Genomic DNA, 26,742 nt, shown 5'->3' on the forward strand with positions numbered 1-26,742 from the left:
TACCCATTATCCATTTTATATTTTTTGTATCTAATAAAGTGTATTTTTATGGGACCTTATGGCTGTTCAGTAGTTTAACTCTGAGGGAGTGTTCAATCTTTTCTCTAGAGCTTCCCAATTCTCCAGAACCATCTTCCAGATATTCTTGTGTAGCAGGAAAACAAGCTCTCTTTCGGAGACCTCCGAACATATCTTGCACTATACGTGATGGCTTCTCCTTTCCCACTTCCAGGGGTTCTTCTCACAGCTGTGGAGTTCCTCTATATTTTCTGAGGAAAAAGTAGTCTCTCTTCTACTGGATCTGGACTCAGCTCGCCGTCTTCCAGGAACTCCTCCGGCATGGACTCCTGGGAGTCCGAATTCTCTTCCTGATAAATCTTCCTCTTTTTTGCTGCTAATAGGACACTAGGAGCAGGTATGGCCTGGGAGAAGGATGCTAAGGAAGATAGTACACCAGGAGATACAATCCCTTTAACTTCTTCTCTTAAAGAGAGGTGGTCTTCCATTAGAAACTTCTCTACACACTCTTGACATGGGGGTTTTCCACATGAGGAGTTTTTTTTTTTTTTCCCCCACATATTGCACATTTACGACTAGTGGCCTTGGATTTACTCCTTGGTGCGGGTTCTTGTCCCCCTGAAAGAGAGAAGTTAAAAGGGGTTTTAAATAAGTATCTACCTGCACCATGGAAGGGATCCAATGCCTGTATATTTACAGAGTTTGGGACAGCGCTGGGATCCACAGACGCAGAGTGGGAAGGAACAGACTCCATGCTACCCACAGTTTGTCCTACCTTACTTGAACTTCTGCCCGAGGCTCCATAAGTAGGGCGACCGGACCAGTGCCTTCCACCAATCAGAAGGGTTCCTCCCCCGCTATTCCCCTGGTTGGTGGACTCCTCCGGTGGAGTCCATCTGAGTACTGCATTTGAATTTCCTGGTGTGTTCCACTGTAGAACGCAAAACCGTAAGTGACGATCTCAGCATGCCAGCCAGAGTGACAGAACTTCCGGCCACTGGGACCGCATCAGTCTACACTGAGGGAAGCTGGAAGCAACACTTCCCTTGCAGCACAGCGGTCCACAATCCAGCAGGAGCAGAGGGAGGAGATGGGACCCGGAAAGCTCAAAGGCCTCCTGTCCAAGAACTCACCCAGACTTTACCCAGAGGCGTAGACTGGGGGAAAACAGCAACGTCCCGAGTCCAAAAGGAGCCAGGAACAGCATCCGGAGAGGGAGGGTAAGACCAACCAATCTTCCGATGCCCGGCTATTAATTGTCAGGTATCTGCCACCGGTACAGAGCACCGAGGATGACCTCTTCACCCTCATAGGGACAGGAAAAACACTGGGGAAAGGAGGTGGGAGAGGCTATTTGACCTCTTTCGTATTTCCTGTCCCTACTAGGATGAGATGACATCCTCCTGTGTGCTGTCGTGGGGGGGGGGGGGGGGGTTTATTAGAGAAAAATAAAATATAAATATTATATACAGTGGGGAAAAAAAGTATTTAGTCAGTCAGCAATAGTGCAAGTTCCACCACTTAAAAAGATGAGAGGCGTCTGTAATTTACATCATAGGTAGACTTCAACTATGGGAGACAAACTGAGAAAAAAAAAATCCAGAAAATCACATTGTCTGTTTTTTTTCCATTTTATTTGCATATTATGGTGGAAAATAAGTATTTGGTCAGAAACAAGCAATCAAGATTTCTGGCTCTCACAGATCTGTAACTTCTTCTTTAAGAGTCTCCTCTTTCCTCCACTCATTACCTGTAGTAATGGCACCTGTTTAAACTTGTTATCAGTATAAAAACACACCTGTGCACACCCTCAAACAGTCTGACTCCAAACTCCACTATGGTGAAGACCCAAGAGCTGTGAAAGGACACCAGAAACAAAATTGTAGCCCTGCACCAGGCTGGGAAGACTGAATCTGCAATAGCCAACCAGCTTGGAGTGAAGAAATCAACTGTGGGAGCAATAATTAGAAAATGGAAGACATACAAGACCACAGATAATCTCCCTCGATCTGGTGCTCCACGCAAAATCCCACCCCGTGGGGTCAGAATGATCACAAGAACGGTGAGCAAAAATCCCAGAACCACGCGGGGGGACCTAGAGAATGAACTGCAGAGAGCTGGGACCAATGTAACAAGGCCTACCATAAGTAACACACTACGCCACCATGGACTCAGATCCTGCAGTGCCAGACGTGTCCCACTGCTTAAGCCTGTACATGTCCGGGCCCGTCTGAATTTTGCTAGAGCGCATTTGGATGATCCAGAGGAGTTTTGGGAGAATGTCCTATGGTCTGATGAAACCAAACTGGAACTGTTTGGTAGAAACACAACTTGTCGTGTTTGGAGGAAAAAGAATACTGAGTTGCATCCATCAAACACCATACCTACTGTAAAGCATGGTGGTGGAAACATCATGCTTTGGGGCTGTTTCTCTGCAAAGGGGCCAGGACGACTGATCCGGGTACATGAAAGAATGAATGGGGCCATGTATCGTGAGATTTTGAGTGCAAACCTCCTTCCATCAGCAAGGGCATTGAAGATGAAACGTGGCTGGGTCTTTCAACATGACAATGATCCAAAGCACACCGCCAGGGCAACGAAGGAGTGGCTTCATAAGAAGCATTTCAAGGTCCTGGAGTGGCCTAGCCAGTCTCCAGATCTCAACCCTATAGAAAACCTTTGGAGGGAGTTGAAAGTCCGTGTTGCCAAGCGAAAAGCCAAAAACATCACTGCTCTAGAGGAGATCTGCATGGAGGAATGGGCCAACATACCAACAACAGTGTGTGGCAACCTTGTGAAGACTTACAGAAAACGTTTGACCTCTGTCATTGCCAACAAAGGATATATCACAAAGTATTGAGATGAAATTTTGTTTCTGACCAAATACTTATTTTCCACCATAATATGCAAATAAAATGAAAAAAAAAAAAAACAGACAATGTGATTTTCTGGATTTTTTTTTCTCAGTTTGTCTCCCATAGCTGAGGTCTACCTATGATGTAAATTACAGACGCCTCTCATCTTTTTAAGTGGTGGAACTTGCACTATTGCTGACTGACTAAATACTTTTTTTCCCCACTGTAGTCTCCTCCTGTATATTGCAGTCCCTTATTACTAAATGCCCTCTAGCTATGTACAGCATCTCTTGTTATAGGTTTTTTTTCATATCATCCTCTTGTTAGGTGTAGAATGCAATGACTGCTGATTGGAAAGCTTATTTTCTGATGGAGGCGGATAGACTGGTCTTCTAGTCAAATGCTGTTCCTTCAGCAAAAATTTTTTAGATCTAACAAGTGAGGTCCATGTAATAAAGGGTGCTGCTGTGACTAACAAAAGTCATGAGAATACGCCATGTAATGGACTGTGCTATAAATAACAAGCCATGAACTATGTAATAGGACAGCTTTGTACATAACAGGACGCAATATAGTAAGAGACCCCCCCATTCATAACTAAAGAGGATGATGCACAATAAGGGACGCCCCTTCCAGTAATGTCACCCTTCCTAGGATAACGTCACCCAACCTCCTTCTTGGTATAATGTCCCCCATCCTGGTCCCCTTTCAGGGATAACGTGCCCCAAGCTGGTATATACAGCCACCAAACAACTATAATGTGTCCCATCCCCATGTACATGCCCCAAATAATCGTGTATATACACACACAGCTATAAACGCGCCCTGTTTTGTAATACAATTAAAAAAAAACCCAACAATAATCCTCATATTCCCCCATACTCCTACGCTGCACGGGGTCCTCTTCTACAGCATTCATGGGAGTTGGAAGCTGCTGGTTTCTGATTGACTAGCGGTGTGTATTACAGCACACATCCAGCTGAAGTAGTTGCTGGTGGCAGCAGGCCCCGACGCAGGTGCACCGGCGAGAATATTGCCTCTTGATAACTTTGGGAAAAGTTCACTTAAGTTGATGATAAATTAACATTACAAAAGCCACTGACTAATCTCAAGTTAGGTGTCAGATTACACTTATCACGGGTGTGTCAGGTGTGACAGTCATCCTGGATCCAGCTGTAGAAGGTCATTGCGATTAGCTCTACAAGCACCTTCTTGATTTTTGTATTTGTTATGGAGTGATATCCTTCTCCCTCTAGGGCTCAACAGTTACCTCAACCTTCTGCTGCTAATTAACACACCTTTGCTGAAGGTTTAAATACCTTCAGTCAGGTGCTGTGTTAGAGGGAAATTACCCTGTCTGGTTGGAAGTACTAGCAGTCGGCTAGTGACTTCCTGGGGGATTCCTGACGTGATCTCAGTGATCTTCTCAAGCCAAGTGTATCCCCTCGTTTGTCCACCCTCTGTCTTTAGTTGTAGTGGGGAATGACTATCACATACTCTGTCCCCTCCCTATCCAGGGCCCATTGCTAGGGTCAGGCAGGGATTAGGTTCCTGCTCAGCGATAGGTGTGGAACCTATTTAGGGACGCCAGGCAAAATAGGGTGTTAGATCTGCCTAGGGGTCTCCACTCCCCCTTACCTAGTGTGGGTTTCCACTCCCTATCCCCATTGTGCACCTTGCTTCTTCACCCAGCGTGACACGATTCTGTGTCAGGATATCCCACCACTGTGTTGTCAACTTTTTAACCATGGCTACATCTGTATACAAACTTGTCAGCAGCTTATTAAAATGCTGCAAAGAGACATCTCCAAATAGTTTTACATGATTGATGTATATCATATTACTAAAACACACTTAAATAACAATTACCTGTTACACACAATTTCCCAGTTAGAAAATCTGGAACCCACACTTATTAAAGAGGGATCATCCACTCTAGGTGCACCGAACAATTCATCTGTGCACACGTCACACTCATTTCTGCCAGTAGCAAAGTTCCAGTATGGTAAAGCGAAAGAGTCATTGCCAATTAGTCTCTGCAAAGAAAAAGAACAGAGAAGTAATCATGAAAAAAAAATAAAAATATAGTACTACTAGCAATAGAAACACAATAAAGAATTTCACATAAACCAGGGGTACTTAGCTGTGGATTTGGACCATGATCCACAAGTTGAGTAGCCTTGACAACAATATGACATTTTTAGCAGCCATACCCATGACAAGTTCATTATTGCATAGTTAGGGCCCATTTTGCATGCATTGTACATTGGAGACACTGTACAATGAGTATTACATGGAATATGTCCAATGGGGTGCTTCGCAAGTATAGCATAGTTATACAGTACCATATGTCACCCATAGGCTACTGTAAAAAAGTACTGAAAAGTAAGTTTGAAAGTAGAAACCAGGTATACTTCTAGAAAAAGCTGGGTAAAATAATGCACACTGGTTTGTTAGAGTTCAAAAGGACATTTAGTTGCCATTTGGTGACAAGAGGACTAGAAATATGTTAGCCATACGTTCTGTGAAAGCCTCAGGCACACAAGTGAAACAGACACTGGAAAATGTAACAGAATCCTTAGGTCAAGTTTTGCCCTCCCATCTAAGTCACACTCCATTGTGGGTATTGATGGCTAGCGCAAACCATCACCTGCTTTACCAAAAGTAGAGTATTCCTGCCATAAATTGCCAGGTCAGAATCATTTCTACATTTCCCATTGTTTTTTTCTTCAGAACACATTGCACTTTTAATGTCATTGGTACATTTAGGTTGCCCTGCATTTGTGAAACTTTATGAAGTTTAAATAAAGCCAAAAATCAACAATTTAAGCTTTGAATATTTATGCTCTAAAAAAAAAAAAAAAAAAAAAAAAAAAAAAAGATATTTTGCTATGAATGACTAAGTAATAAACATTTACCATATGTTTATTTCACATCAGCGTACATTTTTGACATTTTAATTTTAGGATGTTAACCCCTTCGCACCCGAGCCTGTTTTTGCCCTCGTGACCGCACCAATTTTTCTCAATTCTGACCAGTGTCGCTTTACGAGGTCATAACTCTAGAACGCTTCAACGGATCCTGCTGATTCTGACAATGTTTTCTCGTGACATATTGTACTTCATGATGGTGGTAAGATTTCTTAGATATGAACTGCGCTTATTTGAAAAAAAAAAAAAAAAAAAAATTGGCAAAAATTTTGCAATTTTCAAAGTTTTAATTTTTATGCCCTTAAATCAGAGTGATATCGCACAAAATAGTTAATAAATAACATTTCCCACATGTCTACTTTACATCTGGACAATTTTGGAAACTTTTTTTTTTTTTGGAAGTTATAAGGGTTAAAAGTTGACCAGCGGATTTCTCATTTTTACAACAAAAATTTACAACACCATTTTTTTTGTTTTAGGGACCACGTCACATTTGAAGTGAGTTTGGGGGGGTCAATATGACAGAAAATACCCAAAAGTGACACCATTCTAAAAACTGCACCTCTCAATGTACTCAAAACCACATTCAAGAAGTTTATTAACCCTTCAGGTGCTTCACATGAATGAATGGAATGTGGAAGGAAAAAAAAAAAAAAAAAAAAAAACACACAAACATTTAACTTTTTTTCACAAACATTTTACTTCAGAACCATTTTTTTTTTATTATTTTCACAAGTGTAAAGAGAGAAAATGAACCACAAAATTTTTTGTGCAATTTCTCCCGATTACGCCGATACCCCGTATGTGGGGCTAAACCACTGTTTGAGCACACGGCAGAGCTCAGAACGCAAGGAGTGCAGTTTGACTTTTTCAATGCAGAATTGGCTGGAATTGAGATCGGATGCCATGTCGCAATTGGAGAGCCCCCTGATGTACCTAAACAGTGGAACTCCCCACAAGTGACCCCATTTTGGAAACTAGACCCCTTAAAGAACTTATCTAGATGTGTCATGAACACTTTGAACCCCCAAGTGCTTCACAGAAGTTTATAACGTAGAGCCATGAAAATAAAAAATAATCTTTTTTCCCACAAAATGATCTTTTAGCCCCCAATTTTTTATTTTCACGAGGGTAACAGGAGAAATTGGACCCCAAAAGTTGTTGTCCAATTTGTCCTAAGTACAGTGGTACCCCATATGTGGAAGAAAACTACTGTTTGGGCACACGGTGGGGCTCAGAAGGGAAGTAGTGACGTTCTGAAATGCAGACTTTGATGGAATGGTCTGCGGGCGACATGTTGCATTTACAGAGCCCCTGATGTACCTAAACAGTGGAAACCCCCAATTTTAATTCCAACCCTAACCCCAACACACCCCTAACCCCAACCCTAACCATAACCCTAACCACAAACCTAACACCAACACACCCATAACCCTAATCCCAGCCCTAGCCTGCTTTTTACTTTTTTTTTTTTCTTTTTGTGACAAGATCGCTGCTCTGCGATCTGACTCCTAGTAACGCCACTTCTCCTCTGATCTCACACTGACAGATGATCAGAGGAGAAGCAGCGTTACTGTAGTCACACAGTAACGCTGCTTCACCTCTGATCATCTGTCAGTGCGAGATCAGAGGAGAAGTCGCGTTACAATGAGTGAGATCGCCGGGAAACAAGCAGCTTTCCCAGCGAGCGCTCTCATTGGCTGCTGTGACTCTGACGTCATCAGGACCTGAACCATTCAGGTCTCGATGACGTCGGGGGTCCCAGCATGCATTGTGCACCTGGATCCCCGCGTTATAAGGTATGTGGGGGTCCCGGGGGGGCACAAAACCGCCGACAGTAGAGAAACGTCGGCGCTGCACAAAGCCCAGCAAGCGCCAACGTTCATCTACTGTGGGCGGTCAGGAAGCGGTTAAAAGGATTAAATGGTTAGCAGAATTCTTTTAGTTTTCTTAATTACAAGTGCAAGTTTTAGAGAGCAGAGATTAACACAGTGAATGTTTATGAATCGGGAAAATTGTCAGCACAGAGGAGAGCTGCGGCTGGGTTTGTAATGTGACAAACTCCGCTGCAATATCCATTGCCCTCCAAAGTATGTGACTTAGATGGCACTTCCATAGAATCAGAGAATGTTCAGTTGGGAGGGACCTACAAAGTCAGTGTCCAATACCCTACTCAATGCAGGGTTCACCAAAATATCTCAGACAGATTTTCTGTCCAGCCTCTGTTTGAAAACTTCCATTGTAGGAGAACTTACCATTAGAGATGAGTACACCTTTCAAGGTTTGGTATGAGCGTCCTGAATGTTCACCGAACATACTCGAACCCCATTGGTTTTTGCCTCCCATTGAATTCAAACGCATAGACAACACCTTAAGGGGGCCAAAAAGCTCCCCAAACAGCTCAAATTAGGGGCATACACCAGGAAAAGTGGCATCAATTGACCCAGAGTAGAAGATTGGTAATGGCACAGCAGCAGTCAGCCATGGACCATGCATGAGGTATCACGGTCTGGGCCAGCATTTAGAGTTTTTTTTTTTTATTTAAGTTTAAATTAAGATGAGGTGGGTGAGGCACTGATGTAAGCCTGCTTTGCTGGCAAAATTTACTCTTGTAATCCTAACACAGGCATGAAGTTGCCTTCTTACTGCACTATCTGCGTTCATGTGTCAGACAACAGCAAGGGGATTATCCTCTTCATCTCCTGACTGTTGCGTGCCCATCATTTCATCCTCCATTTGTTCCTCAGCTACAATGCCTTCACTAGCAGTTTGTCTGGTACTAAGAGGCCCCCCCCCCTCAATTGCTCTAATCCACCCTCCCATGGCACCTGCCTGTGAGATGACAATCCGGAACTTAGAGATAATTATCCCTTCTGCACCCTCCTCTCCATCTGAGACCAACACCTCCTCACGCAGACTATTTAAAGTGTGCGAAAGCATGTAGATGAATGGAATAGTGATGCTGATGACAGCATAATTAGCACTAACCATCTTAGTTGCCATTTCAAAACTGTGCAGAGGTCTTTCATCTGTGCCCATTCCACAAGCGTGATTTGCACCACATCCGCACTATGTGGGCCAAAGCTATGCAAAAGGACATCCTGCACCAGGGCTCATCGCTGCAATATGTGAAGAGTGGAATTCCACAGCGCCAGCACATCACATATCAAATGTTAAACCGGTAGTCTCTCGCAAGCGAGTATGAGCCCTTAGTCATTTTTTCCTCTTTCAGGCCCATAGTTGTTCTAATGGCCTTAAAGGGGTTGTCCGGGCATTTCACATAGTCTCAGTGCATATCTGGGCTGCAGAATGTTGACACTTAGCAATTTACCTTCTGTGGCCAGTTTGCAGGGTTTGCTAGATATCATCTCTTGCTTGTAAGAAAAACGTCTGTGTCTGGGGGAGGAGCAGCTGGGTGGTTCTGCTCTCTGCACTGAGGCTACTAGAGGGGGATGATTTGTTACTGTGTGAGGAGGGCTAGGCTTGTTCATGTGGTCGGGGAGGGCCTGTTGCTATGGAGGGTGGGGTTGTTGCTATAGAGGGCATGTTTTTAGTAGAGTAGGAGGAAACGACCAGTTCTCATTTCAATGCCAAAACACCCCCCGGATGTTGTTCATAGAAGCAAGAGATCATATCTTGGAAACCGTGCATTACTGGCCGCAGAAGGTAAATTACTTATTGTCAGCATTCTGCAGCCCAGATATGCACTGAGATAATGTGAAATGCCCAGACAACCACTTTTAAGCAGGCCATCTGTGTCTTCTATAGGAAAACATGGCCTACCGCCTGTATCACTGTCCGAGGAAGACGGGGATTCAGGTTGAACTAGGCCATAAGACAAGGGTGAAGAGGAGTCCGAATTAAAAGGAAGATCCTTAACTTTTTTCTTCCCTCTCTTCAGTAGTGATTTAAGGGAGCCCTTCACCTTCTACCTAATAACTGATGAAAGGCTAGCTGCAAAATTGGGGGTCTTCTCCGCAATGGTTCTTTGGATGCAGTTAGAACATAGGTCGTTCTGCCAATCTTTCGCTAGGGGATTTTTCCACAGAGCACAGACTCTGTTATTCTTCTTTCCCACAAATTTTGTAGGCCTTTCCTAAAGATTTAAACAAAACAGCTGTCGATGAGCCGTAGGTTGCCCTGGAGGTGGCGGTGGCAACAGGGATTGCCGCTGCTCTGAGTAACCCAACTCCATTTCTTCAGCGGCCTCTTGCCCTGGTGTCCACGCTTAAATACCAGCGCTCAGTGCCTCATTCTGGTTCAATACTGCTCCTCCCCACTGCGACCGCCGGCGTCACACAGGGCGCTGCCATCTTCATTCCGGTGCTTCCCTGACATCAGCTGGGCACCTTACCATCATGTCTTGCGGCGCCCGTGACGTCAACAGCACTCGGAAGCAGCCCCGGCCGCTCTTCCATGCGTTATCCAAGTGGGAGCCAGTCCGGGGAGCACAGCGCAGTGGATCCAGCCTGACAACCGCCAACAATGCCATCCGCACATACACCAAGCCCCCGGGATACCCGTGAACGGCGCTTCCAGTGCCCGAGGGCCAGCGTTACAGGTACGAGACCTGCTCTTCCCACGCTGGGACCTTTTTCTTTACCCATGACAGGCACCACCGTCTTTCAGTACAGGATTCCCATCCAGGACAGGAAGCCAACTGAAGCGGGGGGAGAGGTACCACCCCTAATATTTCAGTAGGTTCTTGTCCTGGCAGGGCAGATCCCTCTCTCAGGTGTGCTGTCATGGGTGAAGGGAAATTTTTTTTTTTTTTTTTTTTTTTTTTATTTTTTTTTTTTTCAATCCACTTTGCGTTAATTGGTGAAGTCCCTTAAGCATTAACAGGTTTCATTATAAAGACGAAGGGGGGGGTGCAATTTTTTTTTTAAAGTGGCATAGGCATGTCAATACCCGGCACCTCCACTGGCACTCGGATTGGAGCATTCAGCTGCATGTATTTCTATGCAGCTGAACACACCAATTTGAGTTCCTTCAGCAGTGCCGGGTAATGTCATGCGAGACTCTTCCGAGAGAGAGACTTTCCCATATCGGCGAATCCCGGCACACCAACAGTCCGGTGGCTCCTGTTGGTGTTTCGTTGGCCACGGATCCGTTCTCCGCCTTTTTGGCGGCTGCCAACGGACACAAAAAACGTAAGTGTGAAACAGTCTCTCTCTCTGATTGGATTTAGGGTTAAATATGTAGCAAGAGGCAAAAACGTGGATCCGGCTCCCAAAAAACATTGCATTGTCCGTCCAGTGATGTCAGCGGACGCTAAAATTTTGGCGGATCCGCAGAAATACGGATGCAATGGACGACCGTCAGTCAAAATCCACCGCTAATGCAAGTCAATGGGGAGAAAACGGATCCGCCAAGAAAAATGGCGGATCCGTTTTCTTGCAAAACGGCGGATTTTGACTGATGGTGACAAACGGATGTGTGAAACAGGCCTTAGCTGATTCAGAATCAAATGAGCTTGCTCTAGACCAAGATCTCTCTCACCGTCCGCCTACCCGGCCATTGAGCGCAAGTCTCCCGGTAAAATGCACGAGTCCTTCATTTACTTGCATTATGCTTGGTACTCGAGTCGAGCAGGTCTGAGTGTCTGTCCTGATTGATTTGAGTACTTGATCAGTTAACACCCAGTTAGAGCTTTAAAAAAAAAAAAAATAAAAAAAAAAAAAAAAAAATGGTTGTTAATTAAGGTCACAGTTGGCTGTCATAATGGGTTAATACTTTATGCACTCAGTGAAGTTACCTGTAAATCTCTCTCTAGTAACAACAGGTGGTATCGGTGCCATGTGATAAAGGCAGGTCCTTTATGAGAGAAGTCAATAGCTTTAAATGGACGTCCTGGCCCTGAAGGACACGAAAAAAAAAAAAAAATTATAATACAACTTTAAAACCAAACTTGTATTGGAAAGTACAAAGTATACAATACCGAGCAAATGTATTGCAGAACCAGAGGTTTTGTACAAGAATAAATGAGTATGAAGATACGTTTTCTTTAGGACAATCAATTGATTAATGAGATGTCAGTTTAGTAATTTGATAGAACTGCTTATGATTAGCCTAGCAAAGCAGATTAATGATGCCGCAGGGTTCAGTTCTAGGTCCACTGCATTTTAATAGCCCATAGATTGTTGAACAGAATAAGATATTGATCTTCAGGTGCATTATGTTTGGAAGATGTACAAAACTATGAAAAGGATTCATAAAATTAAATATATAAGACAATGGTTATTTAGGCAACCGTATTCAAGAATGTAGTGATAATTGTAGTATCATACACTAAGCAATCAGGAAAGCCATGGAGAACTTGCTGTTTTAGGGGACTCAATTACAATAGCCGTTTACCATATGAAATGTAGAAAACATGGTAGATTATGTGGCGATTCATCAAGAATGATATTGCGCAACCAGTCTTAATAATGGGCTTGCTGGAGTGTGATGTGCCGAATTCATTAAAAATGCATGGTACTTAATGAATTCTGTGTATCCTTAATTTGGTGAGCGTCTCCCTAGAAGAGCTACTCCAGTCAGGGACAAGAATAGCATTTTTTTTTTATGTAAGAAATGTTGTCAATTTTAATTTAATTGATGGGTGGGCATGGTTGTGCTTTATCCCCAGCTCCTCACATTTCATCAGTGCTGCTTGAAACTGGCATACAAATGCCATAAGTCAGAAATTAAAAAATGTGCACCTTTTCTAAGTTTTGTATTCCAAGTTTTGGTTAAAAGCAATATATACTTATAGAATACAGTAAATGCATGCATACAAGCCATAGGCGACATCTCTGCATTATGAAATTAGATTATTAAGCTTAAAAACTAAGATAACAAAATCCTCAATTCTTCCCAGATTTACTAAAAAGGAAGACTATGGGGCCAGTTTGTCTGAAGCTTAGCATAAAACTGCTTAAAAAGGAAAGCTTAATGGTGCAAAAAATGTAGAGCTTAGTGGATCGGGTATAGGTCACCACGGTCCAACAGAATCATTATAAATTTTCCCTCATTTATGGCACACATTAAGTGGGTTGTACACTAACTTGACAACTGTCTTTAAAATAAATATGTTCCCTTGTAATTTCAAAACAACACTCACCTTGTGCACTGGTTCCAGGTCACACGTGATGTTGATATGTCACATGAACTATGCAGTCAATGTCATGCAAGCCCCAGGAGAAGAGAGGTTATTGTTATTTAAGGAGGGGAACAAACCCATTTCAAAGGTATTGTTTAGGTAGTGGAAACCCCTTTAAAATGGGAATATTTAGTATACATCATGAGGTAGTGTAATGCAAATAAAAGATGCACTAAATTTGTTAATAGGGATGAGCTTTTTAATGTGTCGGGTGCATCTTATCACAGCAGACTCTTCTGTAAGACCAGGGCACAAAATGCCAACATTGATTCACCTTAAGTGAATGTCAATAAATCTTCTTAAAGGTCACAACAGGGAGATTTATCCATTCTGCCAAAGTGGACCAATAAGATGGCCTAAGACCATATTAAGTGTTTCCTTCAGGATGCTAAACACATGATAAATTGTGTCTGCCTTCTCTGAGGAGTCTGGCTGTGTCTGATAGTCAGTTCCCCAATCCCTTGCAAGATGTTCATTCTGCATTGACATTTTGAACATCAGTAATGACTAAAGTGTGGACTGCACAGACATTTAAAGTCGTTGGGCACTCCAGAAGCAGTTAAGCAATCCAACTAGTGTGTTACAATCTGTGCATTGCAGATGGAAAAGTAGTACAGTGAAGCTATGTAAAGAAGTTGACTGAGTTTATTCCAGTTTATACCAAGACATAAAAGGAGATTAACAAACCTAGTAATGTGTCTCTGACGGAATAGTAATGTAACCAGACGAAGAAATTGTAGATGCTGGTGTTAACCACTTGTGGTTCAGTTCCATTTGGGCCAAGAAGTCCAAGCCAATGCTGGGTAGCAATTACGTAGTCAGGATGAATGGCGTTTTTGGCACTATCTAGAGCATCTAGGAACTGGGCTCTTTCCTGAGCTGTTAGAGAATGAATATTTTTCCGAACAACTGGTGGCTTCTTTTGGTCACAGTTGATTCCTATCCAGCCAAACTTACATTCTCCACAATGGTATCCTGCAAAGTTCCCTAAAAATGGAACAAAATTAAAATTTTAAATCAAGCAAACACAATGGGGGGGGGGAATCAAGAGTGATCAGCCCATATAATTTAGCCACTTCCTAACCTTTTCTGTGTTTGTGACAGAGCCAAAGGCAAATATACTATACAGTCACCCAATACATTAGTGTTACATAACAGTGGTGTAAATCTCATAGCTGCTAGGGTAAGTCTAGGACGTAATAAATTTTATACTTTGAGTTTCCCCATCAATGGAGAAAAATAAATGAAACAATACAAAGTTTACTGCAATTAAGTGTTACATGTATGTAAGCAAGTCTTAAAAAGCGAACTGGATACATTGAGCACACAGTGATCTACCAGTAACAAATTATACATAGGTAAAATGAAGCAAGAGCAGCAAAGCAAATTACATAAGTACTGGCAGTGTCGAGCACTGATATTATGCAAGCTGTACAAAGAGGCCAATACTACAACACATCTCTACCTCTAGGAAAAAATGGCTTTGTAGTTACTTGAAATCCCTGTTTATTCTGGGCTTAGCATTTAAGGGGACAGGTCTGACTGACAGACAACCCTTTATAAATATGACTTCTGCAATAGCTGTCAATCACTAATGAGGACTGCTAAACCAAGAATGAGCAGGGATTTCAATGGATCCAGAAATAGATCTGAGAAATGTGTCTGTGGGAAAAGATTTATCAAGTTGTCCAGCGTCTCCTACTCTACAATGCTGCCTATAGATTGCATAGCATTTCTAATCTGAGAGGTTCCCATTAATATATTTTGTGCTCATCTACGCATCAGCAAGCCTCAGTGTAGAGACTTGAATGCTTTGTTAAATGCAGTCATGACTAACGACAAGTGAAGACCTCATTGGCAGCAACAAGGATATATCCAGGGAATATTTCAATAATGAGGCATCTGTTGAGAACAGTTTGTGGAAGCACATTGTGCCATCCGTCTAATGTACATCTCGATTCAAGCTGGAAGGAAAATACAAGTGACTACTGATAAATACATTTCAAGATTTTTACTAAGGAGTCAAGCTGTTAACCTTGACCATTTCCATCCACATGGTCAAAAAGAAATACATCTCATACAGTCATATGGGAATAAAGACACGTAATAAAATACTTCTACATTGTTAGATTCCCTAACAAATGCATTTTTGGAACCTCTTAAATTTAGAGCTACAGAAGGGGTGAAGTGGCTTGTATACATTACATTTTTAGTACCATTACTGAACTACAGTTGAATTTTGACAGCCAAATTTCATGGGTCATGTACAAGACCCATAAGTCTCCTCTATGCATCTGAGGCTCGAGTTCGGGTCAGAAGATTCCCAGTCAGACGTGAAGTCAGTCAGACCCGGATCTATACATATCCGAATTCGGCCCACATGAAATGCATTTCCTGTGGAAAAATTCAGTCCCATGTACATGCAAATACTTTTACACCCAAAGAAGGACAAGTCTATTCTACCAGCATTATGTTTATTGGCCAATTGTCTTTTTTTGGGGTATAAAAATATTTACATTGATTTTTCTGGTTAACAGCACCACAACATAATTCTTTATGGTACAGTCCCATCTATACTAACAAGTGTAGCTATGCCCTTTAAACCACCCATTAGATTGATTTGTAACATCCCCTCTGTGCATTGACTGAAGGCTCACAAGGTGGGATATTTTACCAATACCAGAACATTTTAGACAGATTTAACACATGGTTTCATGCCACGCTACAGCCTGAATACAGGAAAGTCTATGGTGAAATAAAACCCACTACAATGAATGCTATAAGGCAGCATGTATCAAGCATAGTGTTTTTATATAGATATCAATGTGGCGTCCCTGAGGGTCCAGTAGCCACAGAGGTACTGTACCTCAGCCAGAGGTGTGGTACTCCGCTCTCGGGTAAGGAGGGGGCACTACCCAGGACCCACATACTAGCACCCAACACTAGACCTCTTTAGGCAAGGGAGGAACTAGGTAGAGGCCGTGGGTGGAGAAAGTACAGTAGATAAGGGTAGGACTGGAGAGAAAGCTGACAGTTGGTAGTGGAGAGATGTCATGGTAACAGGAGGAGTCAGGAGAAGACAGTTTGTGGAAGGGACTGGAGGAGTGAGGAGCTTGTCCCAAGACTAGAGAAGAGTGAGAAGAGAAAGAAGGGGTCCTAGTGGCACGGAAAGTGAAGAATCCACCTGTGGCGCCCGAATCCACGCCGACTGTAAGAACTGTGAGTAAAAGTGTGAAGACTGCACTCCACTGTGTCCTCCGGATTTTTTTTTTTTTTTTTTTTTTTTTTTTTTTAAACAGAGTCACCTGCCTTGCACTAAGGCCATCACATTTAACACCATAACTGCGCTGGGGCCTAGCTCTACCCATGGAGAGCTGCACCAACTCTGCTGCGTCACCAACTGCCCCAGTGGATCTGAACTGCAGCGTCAGTCATATTATCATTGCTGAACACCAAGGGTGGCATCACAAATTATTCCCCTATAAACTTCGCCCTTTCATCATTTTATTGCATGCCCAGGGCCCCGGACCGGGTCACCACTGCAGTGACATCCCTTGAAGAACCGACCAGCCCAGACTAAATACCCCATGACCCTAGCAGGTGTTGCATCTACATGCAGAGAGACCCCACAAAACGTTATTTTTCAGGGCCATCTGCAGCCATTCTATGGTGGTTTAGTGACAACTTTCTGAACATTAAGGCAAAACAATGGCTGCATTAGTGGCCACTTATTGCAGTGTGAAACGACGCTGATGTGCAAAGCTGAATGGCTTTCTAAAGAAAAGAGCTACCAGTCTACCTATAACAATGGCTATACAGAACTGTTTTATATTTTTTTGAGTCATAGTTTGCATCAGCGTATGTAAACCAGCACAAGGAGTTTATCTCCTTAACCCCCGGAGCTTTTTTCGGTTTTGCTTTTCGCTCCCCTCCTTACTAGAGCCACAACTTTATTTTTCCCCATCAATATGGCAATGTGAGGGTTAATTTTTTGCTGGACGAGTTGTACTTTTGAACACCACCATTGGTTTTACCATGTCGTGTACTAGAAAAATGGGGAAAAAAATTCCAAGTGCTGTGAAATTGCAAAAAACAGTGCAATCCCACACTTGTTTTTTGTTTGGCTTTTTTACTAGGTTCATTAAATGCTAAAACTGACCTGCCATTATGATTCTCCAGGTCATTAAGAGTTTATAGACACCAGACATGTCTAGGTTCTTTGTAATTTAAGTGGTGAAAAAAAATTCCAAACTTGGTTTAAAAAAAAAAAAAAAAAAAAAAAAAGTGCCATTTTCCAAGACCCGTAGCGTCTCCATTTTTCATGATCTCTGGTTGATTGAGGGCTTATTTTTTTTGCATGCCAGGCTGACATTTCTAATGATACCATTTTGGTGTAGATTATTGCATTTTAATGCAATGTCGCAAGGACAAAAAAAAAAAAAAAAACAATCAATTCTGGAGTTTTGACTGTATTTCCTCACTACACCGTTCAGGTTAATCCTTTTTTCGTTGATAGATCGGGTGATTCTGAAGGCGGTGATACCAAATGTGTGTGCGATTTTATTTTTAATGGGGCAAAAGGGGGATGATTTAAACTTTTATATTTTTAAAAACATTTTTCATTAACTTTTGACATTCTTCAATAGCCTCCATGGGAGACTAGAAGCTGCCATAGCCCAATTGACTGCTACAAAGAGGCGATGGTCAGATCTCCTTTATGTAGTAGAATTGCTGACTTGCTATGAGCGCCGACCACTGGGTGGCGCTCACAGCAATCCGACACTGATAATGGAGATCTCCAGGAGACCTCAGGTTGTCATGCCGACACACCAGTGACCCACAATCACGTATGTGCATTTCCGGCACAATTGCCAGAAGCGCTTGTTAAATGCTGCTGTCAGAGTTTGAAAGCGGCATTTAACTGGTTAATAGCCACGGGTGGATCGCGATTCCACGGCTATTGCAGGCACATATCAGCTGTTTAAAACAGCTGACATGTCCCGGGAAAGATGTGGGCTCACCATGTGAGCCCACATCAAAGGGAGGGAGTCTGACACCGGCGTAAATATACACCTGATGTTGGAAAGGGGTTAACAAACAGCCAAAAGTATAATGAAACCATTGCAACTTTTCTGCACTTTTGCTTCCAAACACTGAAGCAAATATCTGCTGTCTGAAAAGAAATTCTGTTCTCCTTTCAAACAAAATAAAATTATATATATTATACACACACACACACACTCTACTATATAATTGTCTAATTCTGTCTGTAATGGAAATCCCGCCTTGCTGATTTGTCGCGGCCTAACTGCCGCGACCAATCAGCGACAGTTGCTTAGTTGTCGCAGCAACACGACTGCATTGCTTATTGTACAGGCACATTACAGCCGTTAAAGGCATCACTGCTGTGTCGCTCATTACACAAGCACAGTCCTGTACATATTCTGGAGTACAATACATTAGGTAACAGCAGAACAGTGACTGCAGCTCTGGGTGTAACTTGCGTACAATACATTAGGTAACAGCAGAACAGTGACTGCAGCTCCGGGTGTAACAGGAGTATAATACACTAGATGGTGGCCCGACTCTAACGCATCGGGTATTCTAGAGTCTCTGTTAAAATAAAAAATAGCTATATACTCCCCTTCCGACAGCCCCCGGACTCTGTCCCACCTTTCACCATGCTCCCGGCATCTTCTGGTCCCAGTAATGCTTAGCAAGAAGGACTGGAGATGACGTCACTAGCGGTGTTTCGCGCAAAGCATTACTGGGACCGGAAGATGCCGGGAGCGTGGTGAGAGGAGAGAAAGAGTCCGGGGGCCGTCAGAAGGTGAGTATATAACTTTATTTTAACAGAGACTCTAGAATACCTGATCTCATATAGCAGTATACACATCTAATCCTGGGAAATACACTTTTGGCTCATACTTGCCACAGAAATATTACAATAAGTTTGCAGCCTGTACAGGGCCGGACTGGAACAAAAAAGCAGCCCTGCCACACAAACCCCACAAACTGTAACACTCCTCACCTCGATCAGTGAATTTTAATTTACTTTGTGGTGCCCCTCACTCTCCTAAAAGGAGATATTTGAAGAGCCACATGTGATTGGCACCACAGGACATATGATCGACCACAGCTGCATTTACATGGTGCTCTACAGAGCTCCGATTTTCAGGATCATGGGGGTCCCAGCAGTCGGATCTCCAGCAATTGGAACGTTGTCCCCTATCCAGAGGAGAGGGGATTACTTGGGATAATCCATTTATACAGCTTTTCAAATATTTTATTTTTATTTAGTCATAGCAATATTGAAAATTCTAAACAAATATTGACCCTCCCAAAGTCCAATGTCGCCTCTTCGACAACAGGACAGGAGAAGTGGTACTGTGCAGTGCATAGAGGGCCGGCTCAAGGTTTTTGGGGGCCCCGGGTGAAAGTCTCAGTTGGCCCCTTTAACACATACCACAATTCATAATGCACAGATACAGCAGAGAAATAGCACAATGCCAAAGATTTCACTTCTTACATTACATGAGTGATAACTATTGTACATTCTTCAAAAGGACATAGATCAGACAGTATAGTCCTCCATACAGTATTATGGGTACCACATAGCACTTTATACAGAATAACATGCCTCATATATTGCTCCATAAATTGCTCCATACAGAATAATGAGCCCGCATGTGGCCCGCAGGCTCCTTCCCCACCCATTTTAAAAGGCCAGCGGCAGCCCACCAGGTATCTGCCCAGCTGGGCAGATTAGCAATCTGGGCCTGAGCCTGTATTGTCCAAGTGCGAGGTGGACACAGTCTCATTGCTCAAACCTGCCAACCTGACTGTTTCTGGACAGCTTGTCAAAAAGTCAAGGACAGTCAATATTTTTACAGACACATTGGAAAACCATGATAAATTATGAAAAAAAGTGATAAAATGTCTACAGCCCATAACTCTGATATGGAGACATCAGCTGTAGTCACTGTAAGTTGATAGAGTCATAATTTGTACAAGCTTCTTGAACTTTAACCCCTTTCTGACATCAGACGTACTATCCCGTCCATGGGACCCGGACCCCTATGCCCACTCATATTTGGTATCGCCGCGTCCGTAGCGACCCGCCCTATAAAACTGTCCCATTAGTTAACCCCTTTAGCGAACCCCTTAAAAAATAAAAAACGAAAAAAAAATAATGATTTATTATCAAACCACCGAACAAAAAGTGCAATAACGCTCGATCAAAAAGACGCATATAAATATCCATGGTACCGCTGAAAACGTCATCTTGTCCTGCAAAAATGCGCCATACAGCAACAGCCGCAAAAAAATTAAAAAAAAAAAAAAAAAAAAAAAAGTTATAGCTCGCAGAATAAAGCGATGCAAGAATAATTATTTTTTTTATATAAAATTGTTCATTGCAAAAAACAACAAAACATAAAAAAACAACCTAAATGAGTTATTGCTGTAATCGTACCGACCCAAAGAATAAAACCGCTTTATCAATTTTACCGCACACGGAACGGTGTAAACGCACCCCCCCAAAAGAGATTCATGAAACGCTGGTTTTTGTTCATTCTGCGTCTCAAAAATCAGAATAAAAAGCGATCAAAAAATGTCACGTGCTCGAAAATGGTACCAATAAAAACGTCAACTCGTCCCGCAAAAAATAAGACCTCACATGACTCGGTGGGTCAAAATACGGAAAAATTATAGCTCTCAATATGTGGTGATGCAAAAGCTATTTTTACAATAAAAAGCGTCTTTTAGCGTGCGACAGCTGCCAAACATAAAAACCACCATAAATAGTAAATCAAACCCCCCGTTATTACCCCCTTAGTTAGGGAAAAATAATAAAATTTAAAAAAATGTATTTCCATTTTCCCGCTAGGGTTAGGGCTATAATTGGGGGGTTTCCACTGTTTGGGCACATCAGGTGCTCTCCAAATGCAACATGGCGTCTGATCTCAATTCCAGCCAATTCTGCGTTGAAAAAGTCAAATGGTGCTCCTTCCCTTCCAAGCTCTGCCATGCACCCAAACAGTGTTTTACCCCCACATATAGGGTATCAGCATACTCAGGACAAATTGCAAAACAACTTTTGGGGTCCAATTTCTCCTGTTACCCTTAGGAAAATAAATAATTGGGGGCAAAAATATCACTTTTGTGGAAAAAAATGATTTTTTTATTTTCATGCCTAGGCGTTATAAACTTCTGTGAAGCCCTTGTGGGTTCAAAGTTCTCACCACATATCTAGATAAGTTCCTTGGGGGGTCTAGTTTGCAAAATGGGGTCACTTGGGGGGGGGTTTCCACTGTTTAAGTACATCCGGGGCTCTCCTAACGCGACATGGCGTCCGATCTGAATTCCAGCCAATTTTGCATTGAAAAAGTCAAACGGCGCCCCTTCCCTGCTGAGGTCTGCCATGCGCCGAAACAGTGGTTCACCCCACATATCAGGTATCAGCGTACTCAGGACAAATTGCACAATAACTTTTGCAGTCCAATTTCTCCTGTTACCCTTGGTAAGATAAAAAAAAAAATAATCGAACCTGAAGTATTTTTTTAGTGAAAAAAAGTTAAATGTTCATTTTTTTTTTTTAAATATTCAAAAAATTCCTGTGACGCACCTAAAGGGTTAATAAACTTCTTGAATGTGGTTTTGAGCACCTTAAGGGGTGCAGTTTTTAGAATGGTGTCACTTTTGGGTATTTTCTATCATATAGACCCCTCAAAGTGGCTTCAAATGTGATGTGGTCCGTAAAAGTAAAATGGTGTTGCAAAAATGAGAAATCACTGGTCAATTTTTAACCCTTATAACTTCCTAATAAAAAAAAAAAATTTTGGTTTCAAAATTGTGCTGATGTAAATAAACATGTTGGAAATGTTACTTATCAAGTTTTTTGTGTGCCTTATCTCTGTGATTTAAGGGCATAAAAATTCAAAGTTGGAAAATTGCGAAATTTTCAAAATTTTCGCCAAATTTCCATTTTTTTTTCACAAATAAACGCAAGTTATTTGAATGAAATTTTACCACTAACATGAAGTACTATGTCACGAGAAAACAATGTCAGAATCACCGGGATCCATGGAAGCGTTCCAGAGTTATGACCTCATAAAGGGACAGTGGTCAGAATTGTAAAAATTGGCCCGGTCATTAACGTGCAAACCACCCTTGGGGGTGAAGGGGTTAAAAAAAAAAAAAAAAAAAAAAAAAAGCAGATTTTTTTTTTTAAATGGACTGTCCTGGAATTTCTAGACAGTCAGCAACCATATCTGTCATCACTAAGATTTCTGAAAAGTTTTCTCTAATCCTATTCCTACCATACCATCTTTTACAGCTTCAAAGGGTTATTCGCAGAAAAAAAAAAAAAAAAAATGTAATTATCCCCTAGTCATTGTGCTAAGGGAATGGAGCAGAGGGTGAGCATGTGCACGTCTACTTCATTAGGGAACAGAGCTTCAAAGACGGGATTTTGGGATGGCTGTGGTCCCAGCAGTCCCAAGTTATTTCCTATTTACAGAATGGGAGTTAAATGATTATTAAAAAAAAAAGTTAAATAAAAGGAGTATTTAAGATACCTGTGAATAGGTAAAACAGGTGCCCATAATCTGGTCATAAGGGGCTATTACCTTCCTTAGACAGCACACAAGGACCATCCAAATGTTCTTTTCAGAAGGATTGCGGTAACAGCTGATTGCATTACATTGGACATCCTAAACCATTTGTTTTATCAAGACATTGTGAGCAGTTATCCAAACCAAACACACCTAAATAATGAAAATAAAACCAATGGTCCACATATACTAATGATGTAGAAGGCTTAATTCAGACATTCAATCAATCAAATTTATTATCGCCAAGTACATATTACATATATACAAGGAATTCTTTGTGGCAAAGAGGCAACATAATATATAACAGATACAACAAGTAACATCTAACAAGACAGATACAGTATATAGTCTACACATGACGATTTAATTGTTGAACAGAGAGTGGATAGAAGCTGTTCATATGGCGGTTGGTGCTGCATTTGGGGACTCTGAAGCGACGTCCTGAAGGGAGTAGTTGGAATGAGGAGTGTCCCGGGTGAGAGGGATCGGATGAAATTTTCAATGCGTGGGATCGAATACAAGTATCATGAACAGAGCACAGACTGATTGCATAGACTGGCCACGGGTTTCTTAACAGGAGACGTCCTAGTCTGGGAAACCACTGTCTGTATTCCGACATCTGAATTCAGTCTAAGGATGCACATGAAACCGTATAAATCGAATTGCAATGCATGGGAGATCCACCAACCCGAGAGTGACAGCTGTATAGAAATACATGAAGTGGTCATGCTCAGGTTGGAAGAGCAGCGGCCAGTCAGTGTTCAGATGTCCGATCTGTGTTCAATTTCAAATGACCATCTGACTGCGCCTCGGTATTTAGACAATGTAAACCTAGTCCGGGCCATCTGCAGAAGTGAATAGTTTATTACAGTGGCTCACGGTTGGTAACAGATACGGAAACTCTACGTTGGCTTCATGTGGACCAATAATTAGCATGGTGAATTTTTAAAATAGTCACGGCACCTTTTTAGACACTTAGTTTTTTTTAAATTCACTATGACGTATGCAACATCCCTGCATTATTATAAAATGCCACTTTTAGCCATCAGTAAATATTTTCCCAGCCTTACTGAAACTAACAGGATTTTACCATGAATCCATAGGATAACTTATGTTGGATGCTTGCACTGATAATTAGATTAATTGATAAATTACCAGATCTTTTCAGTGACAACATGAATAAGCGTTCTTACAACGTAATCTAGAAGCTCTACACCTTGGTAGGTCATGGTGACTGCAATAAACATCCACACATTCTTCTCAAGAGATCACGATACACAGGTGAGCGGGGGCACTTACCTGTACATTGGCACGTGGCGTTGAAGAACTTTAGTGGCCAGCGCTCCCGATCGTCCACATTGCGTAATACGTACGGACCACTCCACGGATTTTCGTCTACGACTACAGGCGTGCAACGACCCCGACCCTGCAGAACCCCACACACATTGTCTGGATCTGAACCCAGCAAAGGACAGCAGCTTTTACTGACTATCGTCTCTACTGTGGCACAAGCCCTGGGGAACTGAGCATGAACCACCAGTATGCAGGACACTGGAAGCAGCAGAGCCCACAGATATGTACTAGAATGAGCCATGGTGGCTGGGGTAGTAGTACTGGAGGCAGCAATCCCCACTACACATATACTAAGCAGATATCAGGAGTTGTCATCTGCTGGGAGGACGTCTCGTTAACGCCTCTAATTAATGGCCCAGCTATTTACTGGCAGTGTAACTACTAATAGCACTATTAATGGTGATCATACCAGCCTGCCCATGACACACAGCTCACTTAAGAACTTTCCTCATGTGTCAGAACTATTCACCCACAGCATCTAATCCTTCTCTAAGATCCTCCACGTGATCCTGTGGAATTGGCCAGACCGGCTTTTATACAGTGGTAGAGAACACTTTCCCAGGCCTTTGTTCATTCACAAGAAAGCCTCAGCTGCTCCAGCTTTTCTATTGCTATCCATATGGGGTGGGGGGATTCTAACTACAAGCAGCGTTCATGTGCAGGGCATATGACAGCCCTATAGGCAAGGAATGCACATGTGATTTTAGCTGATGGTCATGCAGTTTTGGGGGCTAAATGTTGCTGTAATATAGAGATACAGATGGCGGCTTAAGAATCTTTTAGTCTATGTTCCCACAATGAGTTTTTGGTGTTACAGAATTTCTGCACCTATTGCGTAAATTAGATTATTTGCATTTTTTTCCATTTTGTCTTTGTGTGCGTTTTTGACTTGCATTTTTATTTTTATATGCTGTTTATTGTTATATGCTATTGTTATATGTTTTATTGTTATATGCTGTGTTTTTTGTCTTTTTGGAATGTCATGTTTTAAACAAAAATGCTTTACTTTTGACACTTCCTTGTATTTGGCTTTTCACAAAACTTTCTCTAGTCGTTTTAAATTTTCCACAGCAGAAACACACTAAAAATGTATACGCAATTTTTTTATTTGTAAAAAAAAAAAAATGCAATTCTCTGGGGAAAATCTGCACATAAAACCTGCAAAAGAAATTGATGTGTTGCAGATTTACAAAACCACTTAGCAAGTCAGTGTATGCTGAGTAAAGTAAAAGCACAGTGAGCATGAGATTCTTATAAATCGCATCCACTTGGCTGGAACAGTAACACTGGGGTTTTGGGTTTTTTTGCACAGTGAAGATATGCAGGATCAAAAACCTAGATCAATAAAAATTCACTCATTTGCCTTTTAGGCCATGTTCACACTTTCAGTGTTTGGTGAATGGGTGAAAAATACTGAAGTGGTGAAGTGTTTCTGCTATACTTTTCCTCTGACTGCTCCACTTCTGGTTTTGGCTTACAAATATGGTGTAAAAAAATTACCATATACTCAACATGTGAATGTGACCTAAAGGGTAAGTTCCCATATTGCACCTCCTTTTTGGGCCTCCTACAATGGCATTTACTGCTACAGATATCATTGTGAAAAAGGTGCAATACAAAGGGTGGAATTTGCATCTACAGCATAAGGCCGGGGTCACACTTGCCACTGCAATGCGAGAAACTCGCATAATACCCGACACTGCCGCCAGCAGTTTGGACCGGAGCATTCAGCTGCATAGAAAGACATGCAGATGCACACTCCGGTCCCGAGTGGCGGTGGCAGTGCCGGGTATTGAGGCAAAAGAGTCGCACTGCACTCACAAGTTTGACCCCGGCCTAAGTTGAGATGTTGTGGATCTCAAATCCACAGTTATTGGAAATATTTTGCAGCTTAAAATCTCCTGTACTCTGCTGGAGTTGTACAACGGCAAAGGAATACTCAGCTGAGAGATGCGCTGTGTTTTATCTACTTGGGAATTTACCCTAAAGATACAAACATTTTACATAATATTCTATCCCTTGTCTGCTGACTAGAGTTGAGCGATACCGTCCGATACTTCAAAGTATCGTATCGGATGGTATCGGCCGATCTTTAAAAAAAGTATCGGTATCGCCGATTCCGATACCGGAAGTCCCATTCAAGTCTATGGGACTTCCGGTATCGGAATAAGAAAAACCCTTTCCTGCCCTTGTACAGCCTCTCTGGGGTCTGTACGGGCCTTTCGGGGGGCTGTGCCGGCCTGCCAGGGGGTCTGTGCAGGCTCCGGTGGTCTGTGCCGGCCTGCCGGGGGGCTGTGCAGGCTCCGGTGGGCTGTGCCGGCCTGCCGGGGGGCTGTGCAGGCTCCGGGGGGCTGTGCCGGCCTGCCGGGGGGCTGTGCCGGCCTGCCGGTGGTCTGTGCAGGCTTCGGGGGTCTGTGCAGGCATCGTCCGATGGGACTACAAGTCCCATCGGGCGATGCCTGCTACCATGACAGTGATTGACACATTAGCCAATGATGGGACAGTAGTAGTCCCATCATCCGGCTAATGTGTTAAATGTTAAAAAAAAAAAAAAAAATACTACATACATACTACATGCATGCTACATACATACTACATGCTACATACATACTACATACATGCTACATACATGCTACATACATACTACATACATGCTACATACATACTACATACATACTACATGCATGCTACATACATACTACATGCTACATACATACTACATATATACTACATACATACTACATACATGCTACATACATACTGCATGCTACATACATACCACATACATACTACATACTACATATATACTACATGCATGCTACATACAT

At 42.3% G+C, this 26,742-nt stretch overlaps 1 protein-coding gene and 1 long non-coding RNA gene across 2 annotated transcripts in view; one reads left to right on the forward strand and one right to left on the reverse strand.

Annotated features, from left to right (window-relative positions):
• The window catches only part of DCT (dopachrome tautomerase), a 40,308-nt gene extending 15,873 nt beyond the window's left edge, over nucleotides 1–24,435 (reverse strand). Inside the window, exons 1-4 of the mRNA XM_073580453.1 lie at nucleotides 23,861–24,435; nucleotides 13,635–13,934; nucleotides 11,562–11,662; nucleotides 4,743–4,909 (exon numbers count right to left, since the gene is read on the reverse strand). Of these exons, the coding sequence (XP_073436554.1) occupies nucleotides 4,743–4,909; nucleotides 11,562–11,662; nucleotides 13,635–13,934; nucleotides 23,861–24,155 (863 nt within the window). The 5' untranslated portion in view covers nucleotides 24,156–24,435. The remainder of the gene's footprint in view (nucleotides 1–4,742; nucleotides 4,910–11,561; nucleotides 11,663–13,634; nucleotides 13,935–23,860) is intronic.
• Nucleotides 1,105–26,742, forward strand: part of LOC141094573 (uncharacterized) — a 78,233-nt gene continuing 52,595 nt past the window's right edge. Inside the window, exon 1 of the long non-coding RNA XR_012233109.1 lies at nucleotides 1,105–1,238. This is a non-coding gene — a long non-coding RNA (uncharacterized lncRNA). The remainder of the gene's footprint in view (nucleotides 1,239–26,742) is intronic.

The sequence above is a fragment of the Dendrobates tinctorius genome, unplaced genomic scaffold (assembly GCF_039654945.1).
Source record: "Dendrobates tinctorius isolate UK_male_01 unplaced genomic scaffold, ASM3965494v1 ptg000064l, whole genome shotgun sequence".
Taxonomy (NCBI): Eukaryota; Metazoa; Chordata; class Amphibia; order Anura; family Dendrobatidae; genus Dendrobates; species Dendrobates tinctorius.